Consider the following 19,021-nt stretch of genomic DNA (forward strand, 5'->3'; position numbering starts at 1 on the left):
CCAGGTGTTGCCGCTGCAAATTGAATAAAATACGCAATGCGTAATCGTATGCCACGCACAGGACAGCCGAGCACGGAACACAGGACCTTGGCGGAAGTGGAGGCGGTGGCTCTGGTAGCTGTGGGCGTGGCGGTTCGGCTCATAAATACTACGCCAAATGTACTGTTAACTCGTATTTTTCACACAAAGTGTGAATGTGCCTTAGCCACAGCCACAGCGGGAGACACAGTTATTTAAAGCGAAAGAGAAGCAACATTACGCAACGTTCAAAACAAACCAAAGACCAGACCCAGAAAAAAAAAACAGTACCAGACAGACTCAGAGAACGAGAGACCGGCGTTAGGTAGCTCTGATGCCGGGGCTAACTGGAAAATTGTGTAAATAAACAGTATTAAATTTTCCGCTTGACGGCTAATAGGACAGCCGAGGCAGCCCGACACGCAGCCGGAGTGGGTCACGGCGGACAGCTAGAGAGGATATCGATTCCATACTGAGGAGCCTTCGAACTGCGTGTCCAGAGCGGCGGAGAGGAGGGAGAAGATAGAGCGCAGCTCTACTTCCAACTAAATTTACAACAACTTAAGCCATAAAAATTGAAACGATAGCCGTAAAAATAAGGCTACATGGGGGATAGGCAACGGGAGTGGTCTCTCCGTGGCTCCTCCACTCTCCAAGAGGTCTCTGCACGCTATCTGCCCCTCAGCAGGCCGGCTGAAGGAGAGGGCATGGGAATGAGCATTGGGATGGGGCAGAGATAGGGGCAGGCAGTGGCAACGGCAAATGCTGATGCTGCGTCTTGGCTGGGCGCCACTTAACGCCACTGACAGCCCCAGAGCCGCATCCTCCACTCTTATTCTCAACGTCTTATGCAAAAGTTCATTGGGGGCAACAGTTTTCTTTTTCGTTTTTCGTGCTTCTTTCAGGCTTACCTCCACCCTGCCATTTGGGTGGGTAACTTTCGTGGCGCACACACAGAACAGACGAAAACTTTGTGCGAGGTCGTGTTGCCAGATGAGGCGCCACGCCACCGAAGTAGCAAGCCACAAGGGGCATGTGGCAGCGTTTTCCCTGTTGTGTTGCTCTGTCTTAATTTGCTCGGGATGCTTGAGAACACGACGCTGGAGAAAACCAACCTGAACTACAGTGATCTCTGGGCACTGGAGGCATTCGCGCAGCACAAATTCCAGCTCCACTCTAAGCAGGCTCCACTGTGGCACATAAATTTAAAGCTGGCACAGCTCGTCCAAATTTTATGCCCAGTACTTGAGGAGTACGCGTGTACTGGTGGGGTATACACGTTTTGTGGAAGAGTTGCAGTGTTGCAGGATCCAAATAAACCAAATCATGTTGTATTCTCCTTCCAGCAAAAGGATTAGCAGGTCTCTTCCCCAGTAGTGGGTAGGGTATCTTATAGTCGCCACAGTTGCTGCTCCCTTGTTGCTGCCACGCTTTACGGAGGCAGAGAGAGAGAGTCGAGAATCGTCCCCTCGCCCCCCTGGAGGCAAACACTTCAGACACGCATATGCAGAGACTTAGTTTTTGGCCCGGGGTTATCCAATCTTGAAGCTGACATTTATGCGAGTCTAAGTTCTATTAACGTACACCCACCAAAAACTGTGGCACTCACCCACACATCCGTTAGCCGCCTGTTCCTCGTGTGTGTGTGTGTGTGTGTGTTTGTGTCTACGTATGGGTATCCTTTGCCTCATCTGCAGTTTATACTCGTGTGTATGCCCCTGTTCGTGTTGACATTGATTGCGTGCGTGCGGCTGACAGTTGTCCGTACAAGCTTAATAGTAGTGCGATTTTAATTGAATAATATGCAAGATTCAAGACCCCAGCCTCCACCTCCACCCTGACCACGACCCTGGAACCCGCACTCCGCACCCCGGACCCCCATCAAAGACAAACAAAGAGAAGCAAACTAAAGTTGAAGTCCGCATTGGGTGGAGGACACGATGTTTGTGCATATGACAGGGAAGGCATGTTTGCTAAGACCCCCCCCTAACACTCTCTCTCTCTCTCGTTCGACAAGATTTAGTAGCGCTATAATTGTCAATGGGCCATTAGGACGATGTCCTGGCTGCCGACCGACCGAGCCCCCTGTGGTCATGTCAATCACTCAGCTGTGGGCCTCGGAGATGGCCGCGTGATGGAGTCTGATGGAGGCCTGGATTCCCTTTATTCATTCCAATCACAATCACAACTTTTGCGTCGGTCACGCATTCGTCTTTGATTCGGTCCTCGCCCATCGATGATTATGGGGACGATGATGAAGTTCCTTGGACTCTGGCCGCACATATTTTTGTTATTGACATCGAAGATATGGGGCAAACAAAGCGGAAGTCATTCCCGTTCCACTTCCCATCTATTGTCCGGATGCGTGGTGAATTCTCATATGAAAAATCAATAAATTATTGGATTTAATGTATACATAACTTGTATTATTATGAATTACTGCCGCTCCAGTGGCTCTGATCTGGCAGGTCATGCGTTAAAGTCGACTTTGATGGCCCTCCCATACCCCATACTTCCTGCTGCCTGTTCCAGGTCCTGCTCTGTCCAAGCATTTCCAATTAAAGCAGGACAGTCTCCTCCTGACCAAATATTTGTGATGTTTGTGTAGCTGGGGCCATAAATTAAGTTAGATTTCAATTAGAGGCTTGTATGGGCCTGTCCCACAAATGAATAAGGACCATAATTGAGGTCCAGTCTGTTGCATCTTTGTCGCAAATCAATTTCGAGGGCGACGAGTGCCGAGATGATCTCAGGCTAAGAAATTAATATCTGGCAGGTCAAAATACTGTACTGAAATCCTTGGCACACAAAAAGCGGTAGAGTGAGATATATGGATGCAGGTCCCCTCCCCATCGCCTTCCACCAAATCCTTGAATCCATGAGCCAGCAGAATTGTCATACGGAGGACCTGCTCAAAATATATGCAAAAATAAAACGAGAATAGCGGAGGAGCAGGGCACAAGAACGCGAACATGTAAAAAGAAATTGAAAACGGAAGGAACACACAGGACGAAGAAAACAGGAGCGCAAAAAACAAACAAGCGCCTGACATGCAAAACAGGCAAACAAGCAACGAGTTGGCCCCGGGGAAACGGCGGATGGGATGGGTGGGTACGAAAATGATGGGGTGTACACTGTGGGGGGTGTGGAGACCAGACATACAGCAACAAGAAGCAACTGAAAATGCGCTGATAAGCGAGGCGTGCTCACCGGAAGCGCCCAGGAGCAGCAGCGGAGTAGCAACAGAAGCAGCAGAAGGAGTAGGAAAATATAACCAAAACGAAATGCGAATGACAGAGAGGGTGATAGAGAACAAGTCACAGAAAGGGAGGTCCCATATACAGCAGAACACAGAGATGACGAACCAAAAAAAAACCTAGCAAAGTGGCATCGTCGAGGCTTACAGCTTATGCTGGTACGGGTACTCGGTCTCCATCGTCATCTCTCGGCAGCAATGGTCGACATCCTGAAGGCCTTTCAGGAGCAGGAGCCAGCTTTGCATATCTGAAACTTGTGAAATATTATCCGAGGATTTATTCCAGCCAAATGTGCACCTTAAACGGGGATATCAATAAATTGACAACGATTTTTCCAGGAATTTTTCAAAGGGGTTAAGCCACAATATGTTGAGGTGCGTCTTACATAGCTTTAAGGCCAGAAAAAGCTGCTTAAATAGGATTTTTCCAAAAGTCCCTCAGAAGCTGAAACCAGAGCTCCACCAGAGACCTTCCAATTTGCCAGCTAATTTCATTGTGTGTCCTTCATGACACTCGACAATTAGACCCCAATTCTGCATTCTGCATTTTGCATAGGGCATTCGGAATAAAGCGCACGTTTAACTGCGCGGATTCCTAAATAGGGGGATGGCTGAGCGGATGGATGGATGGGTGGATGGATGTGTGTGGCACGGTGAAAGGAGGCTCAGAACGAGGACATCGGCCGCGAGATAAATGCCAGGCACAAGTGCAGGTGCAACAGAACAGGTGCCAGTCGGCGGACTAGCTGTGGGGGTCAGGCGAGGGTTTTTAGGGAACATTCGGTCGGTGGCACGCGCCAATTGATGCCATGAATGCTCATAACGAGCAGTCAGGCGGGAGGGCGAGGCAGCAACAGCAGCAGCAGCAGGTGTAGCCCTTGAGGCTGGTGGCAGGTGGAAAGCGGAAAGTGAAAAGTTGAGAGTACCGACTGCCATTGCGAATGAAACAATGCTGAAAATCAATAAAAACCATTAAAATGCAAAGAGAAGGCTGACTGTGGCTCTGCCTAGGAATGTGAAGTTCAAGCAGCAAGGTGGCATGAAGCAGCCTTCAGCAGGTGGTGGCATGCAACTTGCGTGATTGAAGTTGCCACCGCACTCGCAGAACTCCCTTCTATAAATAGATTCCAATGGCATAATTGGCGACGAAGCGGTTTCCATACACAAAATCGATGCCAAAAACCGCTTCCAGAACAAGGTCGAGGACAAATGGTGTTGAAAATGTGGGATACCAAAAAAAAGAACACGAAATTTATTGCCACACGCAGGAGCTAGAGCGGCAGCAGGAGCGGCTGTGGCTGTGGCAAGTGTCGAGCTGCATGAATTATGTGCGAGGCAACCTGAGGACGCACCCGAATGCAAATCGGAAACTAAATTCGCCACGAGATTTATGTGGCACACAAGGAACAGAAAAAAAGGAGAAGAATGGCTAGAGAAGCCCAAAGAGAATCTCGTTTGAGTTTATGGAAACAGCAGGGCACTATATTCCTCATTCCCTATCAAAAGAATGGATATCATAAGAGACCTAAAAAAAGAGATTATTCAACGGCCAAGAACCATTCGGAAAATATGTATGTGTATGCTGTATGCTTTCCACTAAATTAATGCTGAAGTGTTTTCCAGCTTTAATTTAATCATTTCCCCCGAGACTGTTTTATGGTGAAAAACATATCAAATCCATTTCCGGTACAGTGCAGTAAATTAAATATTTTCCCAATCCGAACAAAGTGGAAATTCGTGTTTGCATATTCATGGCTTGTGCTGGGGCTGGCGCCGATGCTGACCACAAAATGCATTCGATTAATAAATAAAGCCAATTTGCATAACCAGAGTTAGGAGTTAGGAGCTAGGAGGATATGCAAATGCCATCAGCTGCAATGCAGAAGGTTCCTCTGTGTTCTGTGAGAGCTCCATCAATCATGCACAACGTTTTGGGTATTCATATGAATCGAGGATAGATATCTATGTGTATATATACACATATCCAATATGCACAGACAATGCTCGAATGTGGGCGACACTGTCACCAGGTGGCTGTCGATATCTGCTTTATCTCTGGGTCGCTTTGGCTTTGGCTTTGGCTTCGGCTCGGTTTGTTTTTGTCGGGCTGGCGCTTAAATTAATTGAAGAAATAAATACCACAAATATTCGGGCCAGACCATGCATAAAGATTATGTCCGAATGATAAAGCCAAACCCACACGCACCCAAACACCGAGCCAAAACCGAAAGTGAATGAATATTCGGACCGGACCGCAGTAAAACTTATTAACTTATCAAGTTTGGGTTCATTTATTTTGGAGATAGAGAGGCAGAGAGAGAACTGAATGCAGCAGGCCTGCAGATTGCGATTCAAACATTTGGAGAAAATGGAAAAAATGCTAATGGGAAAATGGGAATCGCCAGCCGGCTGTAAACAAAATCTGTTATGGCCAAATAATGGCAACAATATCACTGTTTTATGAGTTCAAATAAATATTTTCACACTTTGTACTTGAACTCGTGCGCCTTAACCATTAAATGATTGAATGGGTTAATGGCTTCCCTGACAGCAGCCCGGTAAACAATCCATCCCATCCCACAGGCCTGAAAAATACTCTTTAAATAATTCATTTTCCCCTTAGCAGAACAGTTTTCCATTCACGCCGGGCCTGCATCTCCCATAAATACCAAATAGATATCAATTATAATTAAAATGAAATATTTATAAATAGTTATTTGTGTATTTTTAGCAGTATGTCATTGACTCTTTGTCAGGGTCTGGGTCCGGGTCTGGGGTATGGGCTCTGGGGCAGCGTGGCAACGCGAAATGAATCGCTTTGGCTGTTTGTTTGCCTTTCAGTTCGCCTTTTTTGCGCGTTTTGTCGGTATTTTATTGTAGATATTACGCATACGCAATGCTGGACGCCATCGATAAATAAGTAATTAAAGCGCCTAAATAAATAATTAGCGGAACATTAGTGTCGGATGTGGGCGTTGTCTGCATACCAAGAGCAGCAGCATATCTGCAATTGAATATCCCCATTAGCCTCTTTTTCGTGCTCCCGCAGAAGTGTGTACAATATGGGGAGGAGAAAGATTTGCAGGAGGGAACAGCATCTTTGGGAAGGAGAATATTTCATACCCTTGCCTTTCTAGTACCTCTGATTATAGGCTAATGTTTGATGTTTAGTCTCGTATTAACCTCTTGACAACCTCTCAGTTCTCAGGACTATTCCATGATCAGTTCATAAGAACTACTTCTTCACAACAAATGATATATTGTTATCTAAATTTAAGGAATAAAATATCTTATCAAAGCAAACATTGAAAGATAGTCCCGACCTACATCAGCAAAGATTTTACGCAGTGTTATGATTGCAATAAAAAGACGGTCAGAAATGAGATATGATGTGCATCGTAGAGTGCTTTTGTTCTCTAAGAGCTCTTAGGAGAGAAGTTTTCCTGAAGAAGGTAGCTTTCTTGGTAACTGAAACTTAGTTGTCTTTCAATACTGCCATATTTGAAGAAATCTTTCCATACTCTTCCCATTCCAATGCCACACCTATGATACCACGAATGTGTTTTTTTCCCTTTAGTCAAGGCATGGAAATTACAATCAAACAATATAAACACAATCTGGGGGATGTCTGGGGGAAACATCAAACACATAAGGAAATTCTGCACTTAAGGCCAAACAAATCACAGAGCCATTAATTTTTATTAACAAAATCTCGGCTGAGCAGTTCCGAGAGCCAAGAGCCAAGAGCCGGGCGCCAAAAAAAAAACCAAGAGCTGTCCAGCAAACAAAACAAAGGCAGAGAGAACCCGCACAACTTTGATATGGAAAGAAGAGCCAAGAAAATGGTAAAGAAATACAAAGAATCAACTCGATTCGGCCCCAAAATGAGGCCTTATCAGTAACGTAATTAAGCAGCGATAAAGTGCCGGCCACGCCCCTGCCGCACCACTTGCTTGCCGCCTTCTGGCAGCGGCGCCCCGCTTTCCATGCCCATGTACTACTCTTATATGGAGTTCCATGGGTCGCTCTATGGGTCTATGGGGCTCTGGGCTATGGGTTGGTGGTGGGGTGATAATGGGAGGGCGAGCGATAAGCACGGGCCTTCTTTTCTTTCGTTCAGCCTCAATGAGCAGAATAGTTTATATCAATTTAGATTTGAATTTAATTTATTTACTTAGTCGCGTATCGCACATGTGTGAGAGGGGGGCTATTTTTGGGCAAATGGTCAGCACAAGTTAGTCACCGCGAGAGATGAGCAAGAGTATTGCTGTGATACTGCAAATACCCCCGGACTTGTGTTCACTTTGGAGGGAAAAGAAACCTTATCGAATGCGTTGCGGGTGTACGTGTGTGGCCATGACTCTAGTGGAAAGCGAAAGCCTTTTGCCTCAAGCTGAGTGACAGTCCCCACAAATTCTTGATCGATTTCGCCTCGGGGTGGTTCCGTTCCGTTCCGGGCGATAAGAAAGACTGTGTGTCGGTTCTGCTTGCTCGGAGCACAGTGCAAATGTCACTTAATTAACAGAGCCAATTAGTTAGGGGTTGCATTAAGGGCGTATTACGTATATGCCATCCTAGACAGAGACAGATGCAGAGACGGAGCCGGAGCCGGAGACGGTACTAACCCTAATGGAATTGAGTATAATCGCATTGTTTTGGGATATCTTGCAGCTGCCACTCGCATTCCCATCGCCATCGCCATCGCCATCGCCGCCTGGTGGCAACAGCTGCAATTACACTACTCCGATTCTTTGCCACCCCCCGTAGTCGTCTCCTCTTGATGATGGTGATTATCGCATAACCATAATGAGTGCAGAGCAGAACAGAGCTCTGATGGGATAGGGTCTGGTGTCTGCTGTATGCTGTCTGCTGTCTGGAGGGGGGCTGTCCAGATCTCCGGCTGCACAATTTGTGTGAACAAGTGGCCCCGAGAGGAGTAAGAGGGGGAAGAGCAAAGCTTTTAATTGCTTTCGGCGCTTGATTGCTTTCTTGTTTACTCGAACAGTTTCCAGCTTACAAAATAATAATATTATTAAACAATAAATGCAAACAATTGGGTGCCTCCTCTCGGTTCAAGTTCAGAGCTACAGATGGAAGTGAAATGCTTTGTGGTAATTATTCAGGAAATTGAAAACGCCGCGAGCCCCGAGTCACCAGACATTCAATTAAAAGCTGCAGCTAATGGGTGGAGTGGGGAATTGGGAATGGGGGGATTGGAAATGCAATCGATTTGGACTTAGAGCCGTTTCTAGTGTTAGTTTTTTCCGTAATAACAATTCAATTAAGACGCGGAACTATTGCTGCAACATGCAATCAGGTGAGAGGTGAAATATGCCTACAATTAGGGCTTCAGTCGTACAGTCGACTGTAGGCCCTGCATGCAATTAGCCATCTCGAAAGTGGAGTAGGCAAACACTCGCGGCTGTCTGGCCAGACTTCGGCCTTGATTAATGGACTACGATTGCCACTCGAGCGAAGGGAGCGAAGGGAGCGAAGGGAGCGACGGACTAGTCCTAGCACAGCCTTCCTGTAAACATAATTGCCCACACATAATGCACCCTCGAGACACGAACAAGACACGAACCACTTGACCAGAACCCCCACCCCCTCTCGAGAGCCGCCTGCACTTAACTGAAACATGTTTTCGGTTCTCGGCTATCGGTTTTGGTCTAATCAAAACACATAGAAGGAAGAAGGTGAGTCCGACAATTTAATTAATGAAAAGCCAAAACACTTGAGCATTTCTGGTCCAGATTTATGCCTAAGTATTTGTGGGACTTCGACCAGGCCAATACTCGTATCAAGTGCCAATAAAAGATAATGGGTCTGTGACCTGAACGCGTGTGTGAGTGCCACCCGATGACAGACAGACAGTCCTTAAGCCAGTGGACCTTTATTGCGTGACTCACGCGGCCGTCTCTAATCAATTTGCTGAGCTGCCAAGGTTTTTCCATGGCTTTAATTACTGGTCATTAATCATAATTGAAAAGCGGACCGGCGTATTTCCTTATTCCACTTCTGACCACAATTCTTATGCAAATTTCCCCGGGTCAAGAGGGTGAAAACTCTTTAGAGGCCCGGTCAGCCAGCCGGGAAATGGGAAATCTCTGACGAGAAGAGTGACAACAGCAGGCCATCAGACCATCGCTGATTACCAGGGTTTCAACTTGCAATTATGTCCTTTTAATAAACAGCACCATAATTGCCCAGATGCTGTGAGAATCCAGAAGGACCAGAGGCTGGAATCTCCCGGGGCTCGGTAACTGAAACTGAAACTGAAACTCAAGCCGAAACGATTGAGCCGGGCTATCAATAATGCGCGTGACACAATGTAGCCGAAGGCAAGGAAAGTCCATTGGGCGTCAGGGATGTTCCGGATGTCACTTTCGCCCTGAAATTATGGAGAATTCTATCGACTATCGTTCATGTTGTGCGGAAATGAAACTAAGAACACGGCTGCCGGTGCTCGCCTTTGGTTTGGCACACGCTGCGTATACACAATGCGTGGGACAGACAGGCATTTGGGTAGATGGATGGCAGGATCAAATGGTATTTCCCAGCATGTTAAGTGGATTGTATGCGTCTCCCCCATTCAGCCCTCACGGCAAGGGGTGAGGTGCGTGGGTGTGTGCGTTTGTGGGGTGCGTGACAATTGTACTAAGGTACAAGGACTCGGAGCCAGGAGGCATGAGCGAGGAGCCAGGAGCCTGGAGCCAAAAAGGCAACAATATTCCCACTTAATTGCAGGCATTAATTATGCACAGAATTAAGATATATGGTGCCCAGAAGTTTATTGTCGGCCGAGCAATGCAATTTGAATTAATTCTTTCACATTCCGAGGCGCTGCTTAATTAGTTTTCCATGAAATGCACATCCACATCCCGTCCCCAGAAATCGATTATGTGTCAATGGGAAATTATAAATTCCAGAACTCGGAACTGCACTCGGACCAGGTCCGAGGACAGGCCAAATAAAGTCAGTAATTAATCTCCGTTGCCACACACAGCCGCAGGCAGTTCAACGAGAGTTGATTTTAATACAATTATCTCCCGCCAGCATTCTTCGATCCCATGCGATCTCATCAGCCAATGTCCAGCGGCATGAATGGTTCTGAAAACTGCGGCAAGCATATTAATATATTAATTATTTTACAGCTTAAGGCTAACAAACCTATGGGGGAAGCATTTTAATTTTAATTTTCAGCAAAAACATCTGCATTGCATTTAATTGATTAAAGGATTTTCCCTGGAATGGAAAAGTTAAACGGCGACTCGCTACGAAATAATGTAAAATAAACATTATGGTTGGTTAATGTGGGCAAAAGCAGATAACGATTTCCAGTGCAAGTTATATGTGTAATGAGAGATAATCTAACAGGATTTCCTTTCGCCTGAACAGCGTGCACAACACGGTAAAGAAGGAACCATTCGAATATCATTAAAGATAAGAGATACTCAATATTCAACCCTAATATTCTTAGTTATTACAAGAATTCCTGAACAATCTGCAGGCAGGTTTCCTGTAAAATCTTTGTCTAATGGGATGTGCTCTCGTTGAGATGCCCCTGGAATACATATCTCTCCGATTCCTAATCAAAGTACGAGTATATTCGCTTTGAAATCTCTTGGGAATTTCAAAGCTCAGTGAGAGATTTGAGAGTCTCCTCATACAGCTATTCCAGCAGTTGGAGAATGTATGTTTATGGCCTTAAATTACAGAAATTCCTGTTCCAAATTGAGCCACAAAGGAAAACGTCTCGAGATGCTCCTGCAGCTGCCTTCGTCTTCTCGTGCTTTCCAACTATTGAGTCCTTTTATTTATTTATGCAATTTTGCAACTGCTTTTCCTTACAGCAAACTGTTGCATCTTGAGCCACCACCGCATCTGGCACATAAACGAAATTTGATGAATCAAAGGACCAAAGTCGAAGTTGGAGAATAGCAACTGAAATTTAATTCTCATTCTATGGCCAGAATCCCTTGAGGGAAATGTGAAATTAACTTTCAAGCTGGGATTCTGCTGTATCATAAATCAACAGAGCTACATTTTAGGGCGGAAGGTGCAGCATAATCAGGAAGGGACTTCGACTTCTCCTATCCACCCCTCCACCCCCTCCACCATTTGTAAATTTTGACTTATCACGGTAGACACGGCAAATCCCAGCGATTTCTCATTAGGCAAGAGGCAACTAATTAACATAAGTAATTTGCTTAATGGTCCCCTCAAAGGCCCCCACAAAGGCTGTGCAAAGCAAATCCAACCATCTTCAATATCTGAAAGACCTACAAACCTGGAGCAGAGGGAGAACAAACAAAAAGCAAGAAGAACTTGGCGAGAGAACAAACAAAAAGGAAGACGACATTGGCGAGAGAACAAACACAACAGCCAAATGCAACTGTGGAATCCATTGGCTTACATGACGGATTCCCGAAAGGCAGCGGGGCATGGCATATACAATATTTTGTAGTTTGTAATATAAAAAACAAATGCTCTAGTCTGTTCCACTCGACTGGGGCCCTGGCTGGCTGTCTGTCTTGAATGCTGATAGCGCTCGGGGACGGAAATTAAATTTGGCCACGTTAATTGCCTCGATTAGAACTTTTTGGCCATTCCGATAAGCGTGGGCAGCAGCAGAAGCACCAGCAGTACCCATCCAATAGCCAATGGCAAAAACCTGGCTGACCTTTCTGCTCTTCTGCAATGATGATGTCGCCTCCATGGATATGGACTCCACTGTGGACTGCTCTAGTGATTAATTATTAATTAATTAAAAGCTTACAACTGACTAGAGCACTGCCAATGGGCCGCAAAAGGTGCGGAGCGAATGCTAAGGTGAGGCTCGTTTACGTGGCGTATACGCAATAGACTAGAAAACTAGAAAAGAGCTAGAACCAAGACCATTGTTGGCTGCAACAATACTCGTAGTTTGAGCTTATATTTCCGTGATGCCTGCCGGCATTTCGTGCTCTATTGTTGCGGCTTGTCGCCTTTGATTTGACGGATTCGTTTGTGTGTGACTCTCCGTCTACCGCTGCCATGTGGGGTGTATGAGCAATGCCACATCCTTTGACACGGCAACACAATGTGGAAAGGGAGCGTGGCATTACGCATGCCGCCCATTGTGCGGCACCATCGTCGAGAGTCAATTTACAATAGATGAAAGAGCAGGCAGGCAAACTGTGCCAAGCCATAGACCATAGACCATAGAACATAGACATGGCCGGCACAAGGAATATCTTGGCACTAATTCCCCAGGCAAACGCAAACACTATCCCCTGACAACACATGTGCTGCCACGATGGAGACGATGACTCACGGGGCTCTGCCGTTTTCCGGGCCTAAACCAGCGGCAAACTGTAATTAGTGTAAGTGCCCACATCTTTTGGCAGTGCTCTCCTCTCGTGCTTATCCATTTTTCACTGTTTCCATTTTCATGTTCAAGGATGCCCGCCATTGCAGCAGTTCCTGGCAACTGAAATCATTTCAAAAACAGGCACATGCCGACCTCCCCCCCTTCTGCTGGGGTTTTTATTCGGTTTTGGGCAATTAAGCCTGTTGTTTTGCAGTTAAGCAACAGCCGGGCCAGATCTCTGGGGTAATTTCCACAAAACTTTGAAGATAAAAACGGATGCCTGTGCCTGTGCCTTTGCCTGCAACTGAAGCATCTCTTATGGTATTTATTAAATCAAGCGAAATATGATTTTGTAATTTGATTAGACATCCCCCGAAGGGGCTCCTCCCCAGGTAGGCGGTAATCAGGTTAATGAAAGAGCTCTCATGTGTTGTCTGTGATGACAGTGGTACAGGCTTTTCGAGTGGCAATCGCTGCGAATCAAAAAACCGAAAAACACTGCACTACAAAGTACCCACAAACAACTCTCGAGAGCTGTAAACACTTCTACCCCCACCACTTAGCGGACACTTGCGACTATTTATTTCTCCTTGGTCTAGGTCAATCAGTGGAGCATATTCGTTCATTTCCCTACAGATTATGGTTGGGTATACCTGCCATAAATCTATATTTAAATCTCCGACAAACACTTGGCGATAAGCACAGAGATCCCCCCCACACACACAGAACGGGTGTTAAGGTATCAAGGTGTTAAACTGGAAAGTTTACTTAATCTAAAAGCCATAATAGGGCTTAAGACTTACGTGGGCCAAACGGGGGTCAACAACACCGCTCTCAATCACTCTCACTTTCACGGCTTTCTTTCGGAAAGTCTTTAGCATAGAAATGTATTTTCCAAGAAAGCTGCCAAACAGGTGGCAAGTGTCGCACTGATTATTTTAATAATAGCACACAGAATATTGGGAAATATGCGGTGGAAATGGAAGCAGACAATGAGTTTTGTTGTCCGGTGGAAAATTCTAGTTCCACAGTTTCAATTTTCGGCTCAAGCACTTTTCCATTCAAATGATTTTTCTTGATTTTTCAAATACATACGTATACGTATACTTGTAGAGGAATAAATATAAATATTTGCTGTTTTCCACACACTAATGGCATTTATTTTTCATTCTAGTAGCACAAACATTTAAATATTTCCTCAAAACAACTCTCACTTTTACGATATTTATTTTTTGCTGGAATTCTCACGCACGGTCGTATTCTAATTATTTGAAATTATATTTTCTATCTCTTTTTGGGGGGGTCCGATTCTGATGCCGATGCGGATGTTGGGGTTTAATTTTTGTCCGTTTTCAATTTCGTTTGACCGTTACACTGGGTTCGGGGCAAAGTCAAAATTCTAAAACGATGAAGCGCGCCACACACACACTGTCGTCGTCGTCCCGTCCGCGTCCGCCTGCTCGGTGTTCGCTGGCCTGATGCGTGCACGGTAAATGTTTAACTGGAAGCGGGACTGACGAGCGCCCCTACAACCGACTGCCGACAGCCGATAGCCGACAAACGACGAGCGAAGACCCACCCACCACACGGCGACAGAGGCGGAGACGCAGACAGAGACGGAGACCGAGACCGAGACCGAGCCCGGCGCCCGAGCATCGGTCTCGTACCTGTCCAGCGCTCCAACAGTGCTCTAACAGCATCTGTTAACAGTGTGGACTCTCCGGGTGGCCCATCTCTCTCCTCTCTACACTCACACAGCTGCGCGCTGTTATCAGCATTATCAGTGTGTCAGTGGGTCGGTGTGTCGGACAGTAGCGCTGCTGCAACAGCAGATATTCTCTCGCTCTCTCTCTCATTCTGTGGAGCTCTCCGACTGCCTGCACAGTGGGGAAATGTTAATTCAGCCAAGCAATGTTACAGAGCGCTGCAACTGGCAGAGAGAGCACTGTTACGGCCAATGCCAGACACTTGGGGAAGCATGTGATTGTAGCATTGTAGCATGCGATAAAAAGCAAGTTTTCCTGCTAGAAGGGAACGTTTGGCAAATGGAACGTTTGGGCGGAATTTCATGATACTTGTATAGCAATGTAACCTTTCAAGAGAGTAAATTTATTTAGAGGGGTAGAACTTTTATTTTACATTTTTGAATTTATTTCTTGATTATTTGTATCCTTTTATTACAATATTAGTGCAAAAGTTTTGTAGACAAGTTTGAAAATTGCGCCAGCACTGAAATGTTATGCCTTAACAGATCAATGTTAGGCAGACGGCCTGCAGAAAGAGCTAGTCAGAGCAGGGGAAAACGAATGAGAGTGACATAAAGAGAGAGGCGAGAACGTGGACTGTTAACAGATGAAGCGCCAAAAGATATTCTTCTTCAAACGAATTTTACATGAGCGAAGTAAAAACTTCCATATAATGAATTTATCCTTTTAGAATACTAATACATATATTTATTTAACTTTCTTAAGTGCAGATATACATATTTCCAAACTACCAATCGACAGATTCGTGTCTGTTATAAAAACGTGCAAGCATAGCAGTTATTCTTAAAAGTTATGATACAGTCATATTCTTCTCTCACCACTTAGTCTGCGGTTCATAAAACCATTTCCCGCAAGTAGAATACTTAAATTTTCCACTCGACCAATAATCATAAAGAAAAGCCCATCGACATGATAATAACCAATAGTCAAAACACAATAAATTAAAGCTTTATAAGCTAACATACGCTGTCAGCCAGGCGGCCAGAGAACATAAATCCTGAAACAGAAGACCAAGAGGCCCCTTAGCCGCCCCGAAATAAAATGGCAAAAATTATTATTATCTAAACAAAAGGCGGGCAACCTCATATGCCGTCGCTCAAAAGCACTTGGCCCCGTAGAGATTGGTAGAGAGAGAGAGTTGGAGGAGGCTGCAGAGATGTGGGATTGTGCAGTGTTTTCCCCTGGTTTTGTTCGGCCCCGCTTCTCTTTTGGGGGCTCTCAATATTGAAAAACATGAAAAGAAATATTTCCAATCAATTGGCAAACAGAAACGAATAAAATTTCATATCCGAAGAGCGCCCAACAGAACAGAGCCGAACAGAACAGAACACACACAAAAAAGAAGAAGCAACAACAAGAATGTTGTTCATTCATTAAAAATAAAAATTCATTAAACAGAGAAACGATCAAAAATATTACACAGCAAAAATAGCCTCGAATAGAGTGCTGTTTATTTTCGAAACAGAAACAACATCGACAACAAAACCAGGAGTACGACGAGTACGAGTACGGGTACGGGTAACAAGCTCTCACAGTGCGATAAAATATGTTTTTTTAATGCAGGTCCGTGTTCAATAAAAGTGCCACAAATCCAAATAGAACGGCCAACAGGCCAAGACTTGTCAGTGCTCGACGGTTTGATATCTGTTGCGGCAGTGTTCCAGTGTTGCAGCAGCATCTCTATGGCCTAAAACACCCTGCTAATGGGTAGGGGATAGCCGCAGACCAAAGCGAAAGCGCATATTCCAACAGCTGCAGAAATTGAAAAGAAATAAAAGTGTGAACTGCAAGCCAAACACTCGTTCGTGCATTTTCCCCCATGCTAGTAGATGTACCTACTCGTGTGTCCTACAGAGCAGAGTCCAATAAGCGGATTGGCGGGGAGCTCTGTGCTACGATGCGATACAGTGAGTGCTCAGAGGTCAACCATGTCAATGATTAGGTGGCAGTCGCATATGCCAGCACAGGTACGGTTCACTGACTATCATGGGAGTACTTACTGGTACGCTTTTTACTGTTTAAAGATTATCTGTTACTACTATTGTTTTTGGTTGGGTTTCCCTTCCCGAATTTAGTCAACGAATTCCTAAACTAGTGGCCAGTGCCGCTCCCGCTATGCTCTCTCTTTTTGGATCTTATTTGGCCTAGTACAACTGCAAGCTTCCTTCCTCGCTCTCTCATTAAATACGGCATCAAAGCACTCTCAGTAGTTCTGAGGGTAAAATAGAACCCGAAAGAGCGTTAGCGGACCACCTCGTACAATTTCATCATGAGTCTGAGCTACTCTAGCGCTCTCCTTCTATCGCTCTTGTTCTTTCTCTCACTTGCATTTCAGCAGTCCTCTTCGTAGGCATCAGGGTCACATCGTTGTCCATCGGTCGCTCACACATAACAACATACTTACAACCAACATACATATGTATGCATACGACGGTACCACTTCAGTGGAAAAGTGGAAAAGCTCATTTGCTGTACATTTTCAATTAGCCTTTTCTGAACTCCCAAGCCCATTTGGCTGGAACGACGCGATAATAATAACAATCATGTTATTATCTTAACAGTAGATAAGAGTTTGGATTCGATGCCAATTGTGGAATTGAGGGAAATTGCCCCGGATTAAATATAGTTATTGTTGAGACATCATTCACATACGATGTGCTCTAAGCGGAATAGTATACTTTCGCTCCTTGTGATACTGCATTTGGTGCTGGAAGTGAGTAAATCCTATGCATAAAATAGGTGGACGTCTCTAATAATACACCCTCAAGAGCACTTCCAAGTTGGAGTTCACCAATGTCAAATGCACTTCTCTGGATGAGAATTTTACCAAATTCGAATATTGCTATCTGAAGTCGATTAATCGCACGTACAAGTATCTCTCCCTCAGGGCCAATTTATTGAATACTCCTGTTACCAAAATCAAGGTAGGTATATTACCAAACAGATATGCCGACTATATATGTATGATTCGTTTCCATTTCAGTTAAACTTTTCACTGTTCAAACGCTTCAGTGGCTATAGGCCATTTTTATATAATATGACAGTGGACTCGTGCCGGTTTCTGGCGAATACCAAATCTTACCCCATCCCCGCCTTTTTCTACGGTCTGTTTAGCAACTTCTCCAATATGAACCATACCTGTCCCTACGATGTAGGTGAATCCTTCTGATATTGAATCCGCATTCTAACCTGTTTTCTCGCCAACAGCATGATCTGATAATCGATAAACTATCCATCGCTTCTGTGAATCATCAACTCACAAAAGTTCTGCCGTTTCCGGAGGGTGACTATCTCGTGGAAACAACCTGGCTTGCCTACGATATTATCCGTGCTTCAATAAAATTCTATGCCACTCTATCCTGAATTGCCTGAGCCTGTAATTTTAATAAAATCTCCTTTTATTTCCTTACAAGCTTATTCCTTTCAAATTAAACCCACTTTACTCATAGAACAGATTTGAAGGGATCCTTAGGCAGACTTCGACATGTCATTAGCCTTTACAAAATGAGTGCATTGCGAGATATTGATGTTGAAGGCGAATGAATTTATTGTTCGGCTAATAGCTGATGACTACCAGATTCAGAGTTTCCCATTCAGAGTGCCCTCAGTAAAAGTGTCGAGTAATATGCGCAAGTTGGAGGACGAAGACAGAAGAAATGTGGGCCTCAACCCCTCGTCCATTGCGATGTGAAACTTATCCTCCGACCAATCGCATTTTCGATTCCTTCGCTGGGTTATTCTTTTCATTTCTCTGTCAACGAGTTGAAAATGCCACGTCAATGTAACTCACTGGCTGAGAGCTGTCTCCGTGCAGCAACTGCGAACTGCTCTGCATCAACCCGACATTGCCTCCCAATTATGAGAAACAAAAACAATGCTTAAGCCAAAGGGCAGAAATCAGAAAGCAGAAATCAGTGGGAATCGAAGCCGCCCCGCCATCGAGGAAATGCTGTCAGATGGAGGCAGAACAAATTCGCAAGTCAACTGGAAAAGAATCATAAATAAAATATGCGCGCTGAGCAAATACATGAGCCCAGAAGCCCACAGAACCAGCTAACCAACAACGCTAAAAAAAACGTAGTCCCAATTGGGTGGGGGCCAAGGATCTGTGGCTTTCGGTAACCAGTGGGCGGCAGCTAAGGGGAATTCAATTTGATTTATGATAAATACGCAATGATTTATGCCCTTTGCCTGCGCCTTAGCGTTCGGCTCGTGTCCAGAGTCTAAGCCGCCGATACGCATCAGTTCTGTTCAAATTCTGCTGGCGACCGCAAAATCATCGCATTTTGCAACGCGTTTTTTTCAATTTTTCATTTCGCTAAAACTCTTTTGGGTTTTCATTTCCATGCCAAATGATCAGCAGTCGATGGGGTATATCGGCGAATAGGAAATACAAATATGTATATATTGTTATATATAAATGATGGATTGGTAAGCATCAAGCACTGGAACGTTTATGATAACGTTTTAGATGGTCTTACTCAAAGTCATAGTCACAAAATAACTTTAATCTTGTCCATGTAAACTGATTTTTGAAACTACAAACTTATTTATTTAAATTGATTGCATCCTAGGGTATGTTCTTATTCGACTACTAGTCACATCTGGGTGTGTTACAGGGGCTTTGAG

General features: G+C 44.9%; 2 protein-coding genes across 4 annotated transcripts in view; one reads left to right on the forward strand and one right to left on the reverse strand.

Annotated features, from left to right (window-relative positions):
* The window catches only part of 5-HT7 (5-hydroxytryptamine receptor 7), a 52,565-nt gene extending 38,261 nt beyond the window's left edge, over positions 1 to 14,304 (reverse strand). The window contains exon 1 of the mRNA XM_001357545.4: positions 13,430 to 14,304. The gene's annotated coding sequence lies outside the window, so the exon portion shown is untranslated. The remainder of the gene's footprint in view (positions 1 to 13,429) is intronic.
* Positions 14,305 to 15,796: 1,492 nt separating this feature from the next.
* Positions 15,797 to 17,801, forward strand: LOC6896676 (uncharacterized). 3 transcript variants are annotated; one of them, XM_033385868.1, is made up of 5 exons: positions 15,797 to 15,892; positions 15,956 to 17,105; positions 17,161 to 17,316; positions 17,376 to 17,543; positions 17,600 to 17,801. In XM_033385868.1, exons 2-5 carry the CDS (start codon positions 17,046 to 17,048, stop codon positions 17,753 to 17,755), a joined length of 540 nt encoding a protein of 179 aa, XP_033241759.1. In that variant the 5' UTR covers positions 15,797 to 15,892; positions 15,956 to 17,045; the 3' UTR covers positions 17,756 to 17,801. The 3 variants fall into 3 exon arrangements, with proteins under 3 accessions (XP_033241759.1, XP_033241757.1, XP_033241758.1); XM_033385866.1 differs by having other exon boundaries at positions 15,799 to 15,898; XM_033385867.1 differs by having other exon boundaries at positions 15,819 to 15,904.
* Positions 17,802 to 19,021: the final 1,220 nt, after the last annotated feature.

The sequence above is a fragment of the Drosophila pseudoobscura genome, chromosome 2 (assembly GCF_009870125.1).
Source record: "Drosophila pseudoobscura strain MV-25-SWS-2005 chromosome 2, UCI_Dpse_MV25, whole genome shotgun sequence".
In the NCBI taxonomy this organism is placed as follows: Eukaryota; Metazoa; Arthropoda; class Insecta; order Diptera; family Drosophilidae; genus Drosophila; species Drosophila pseudoobscura.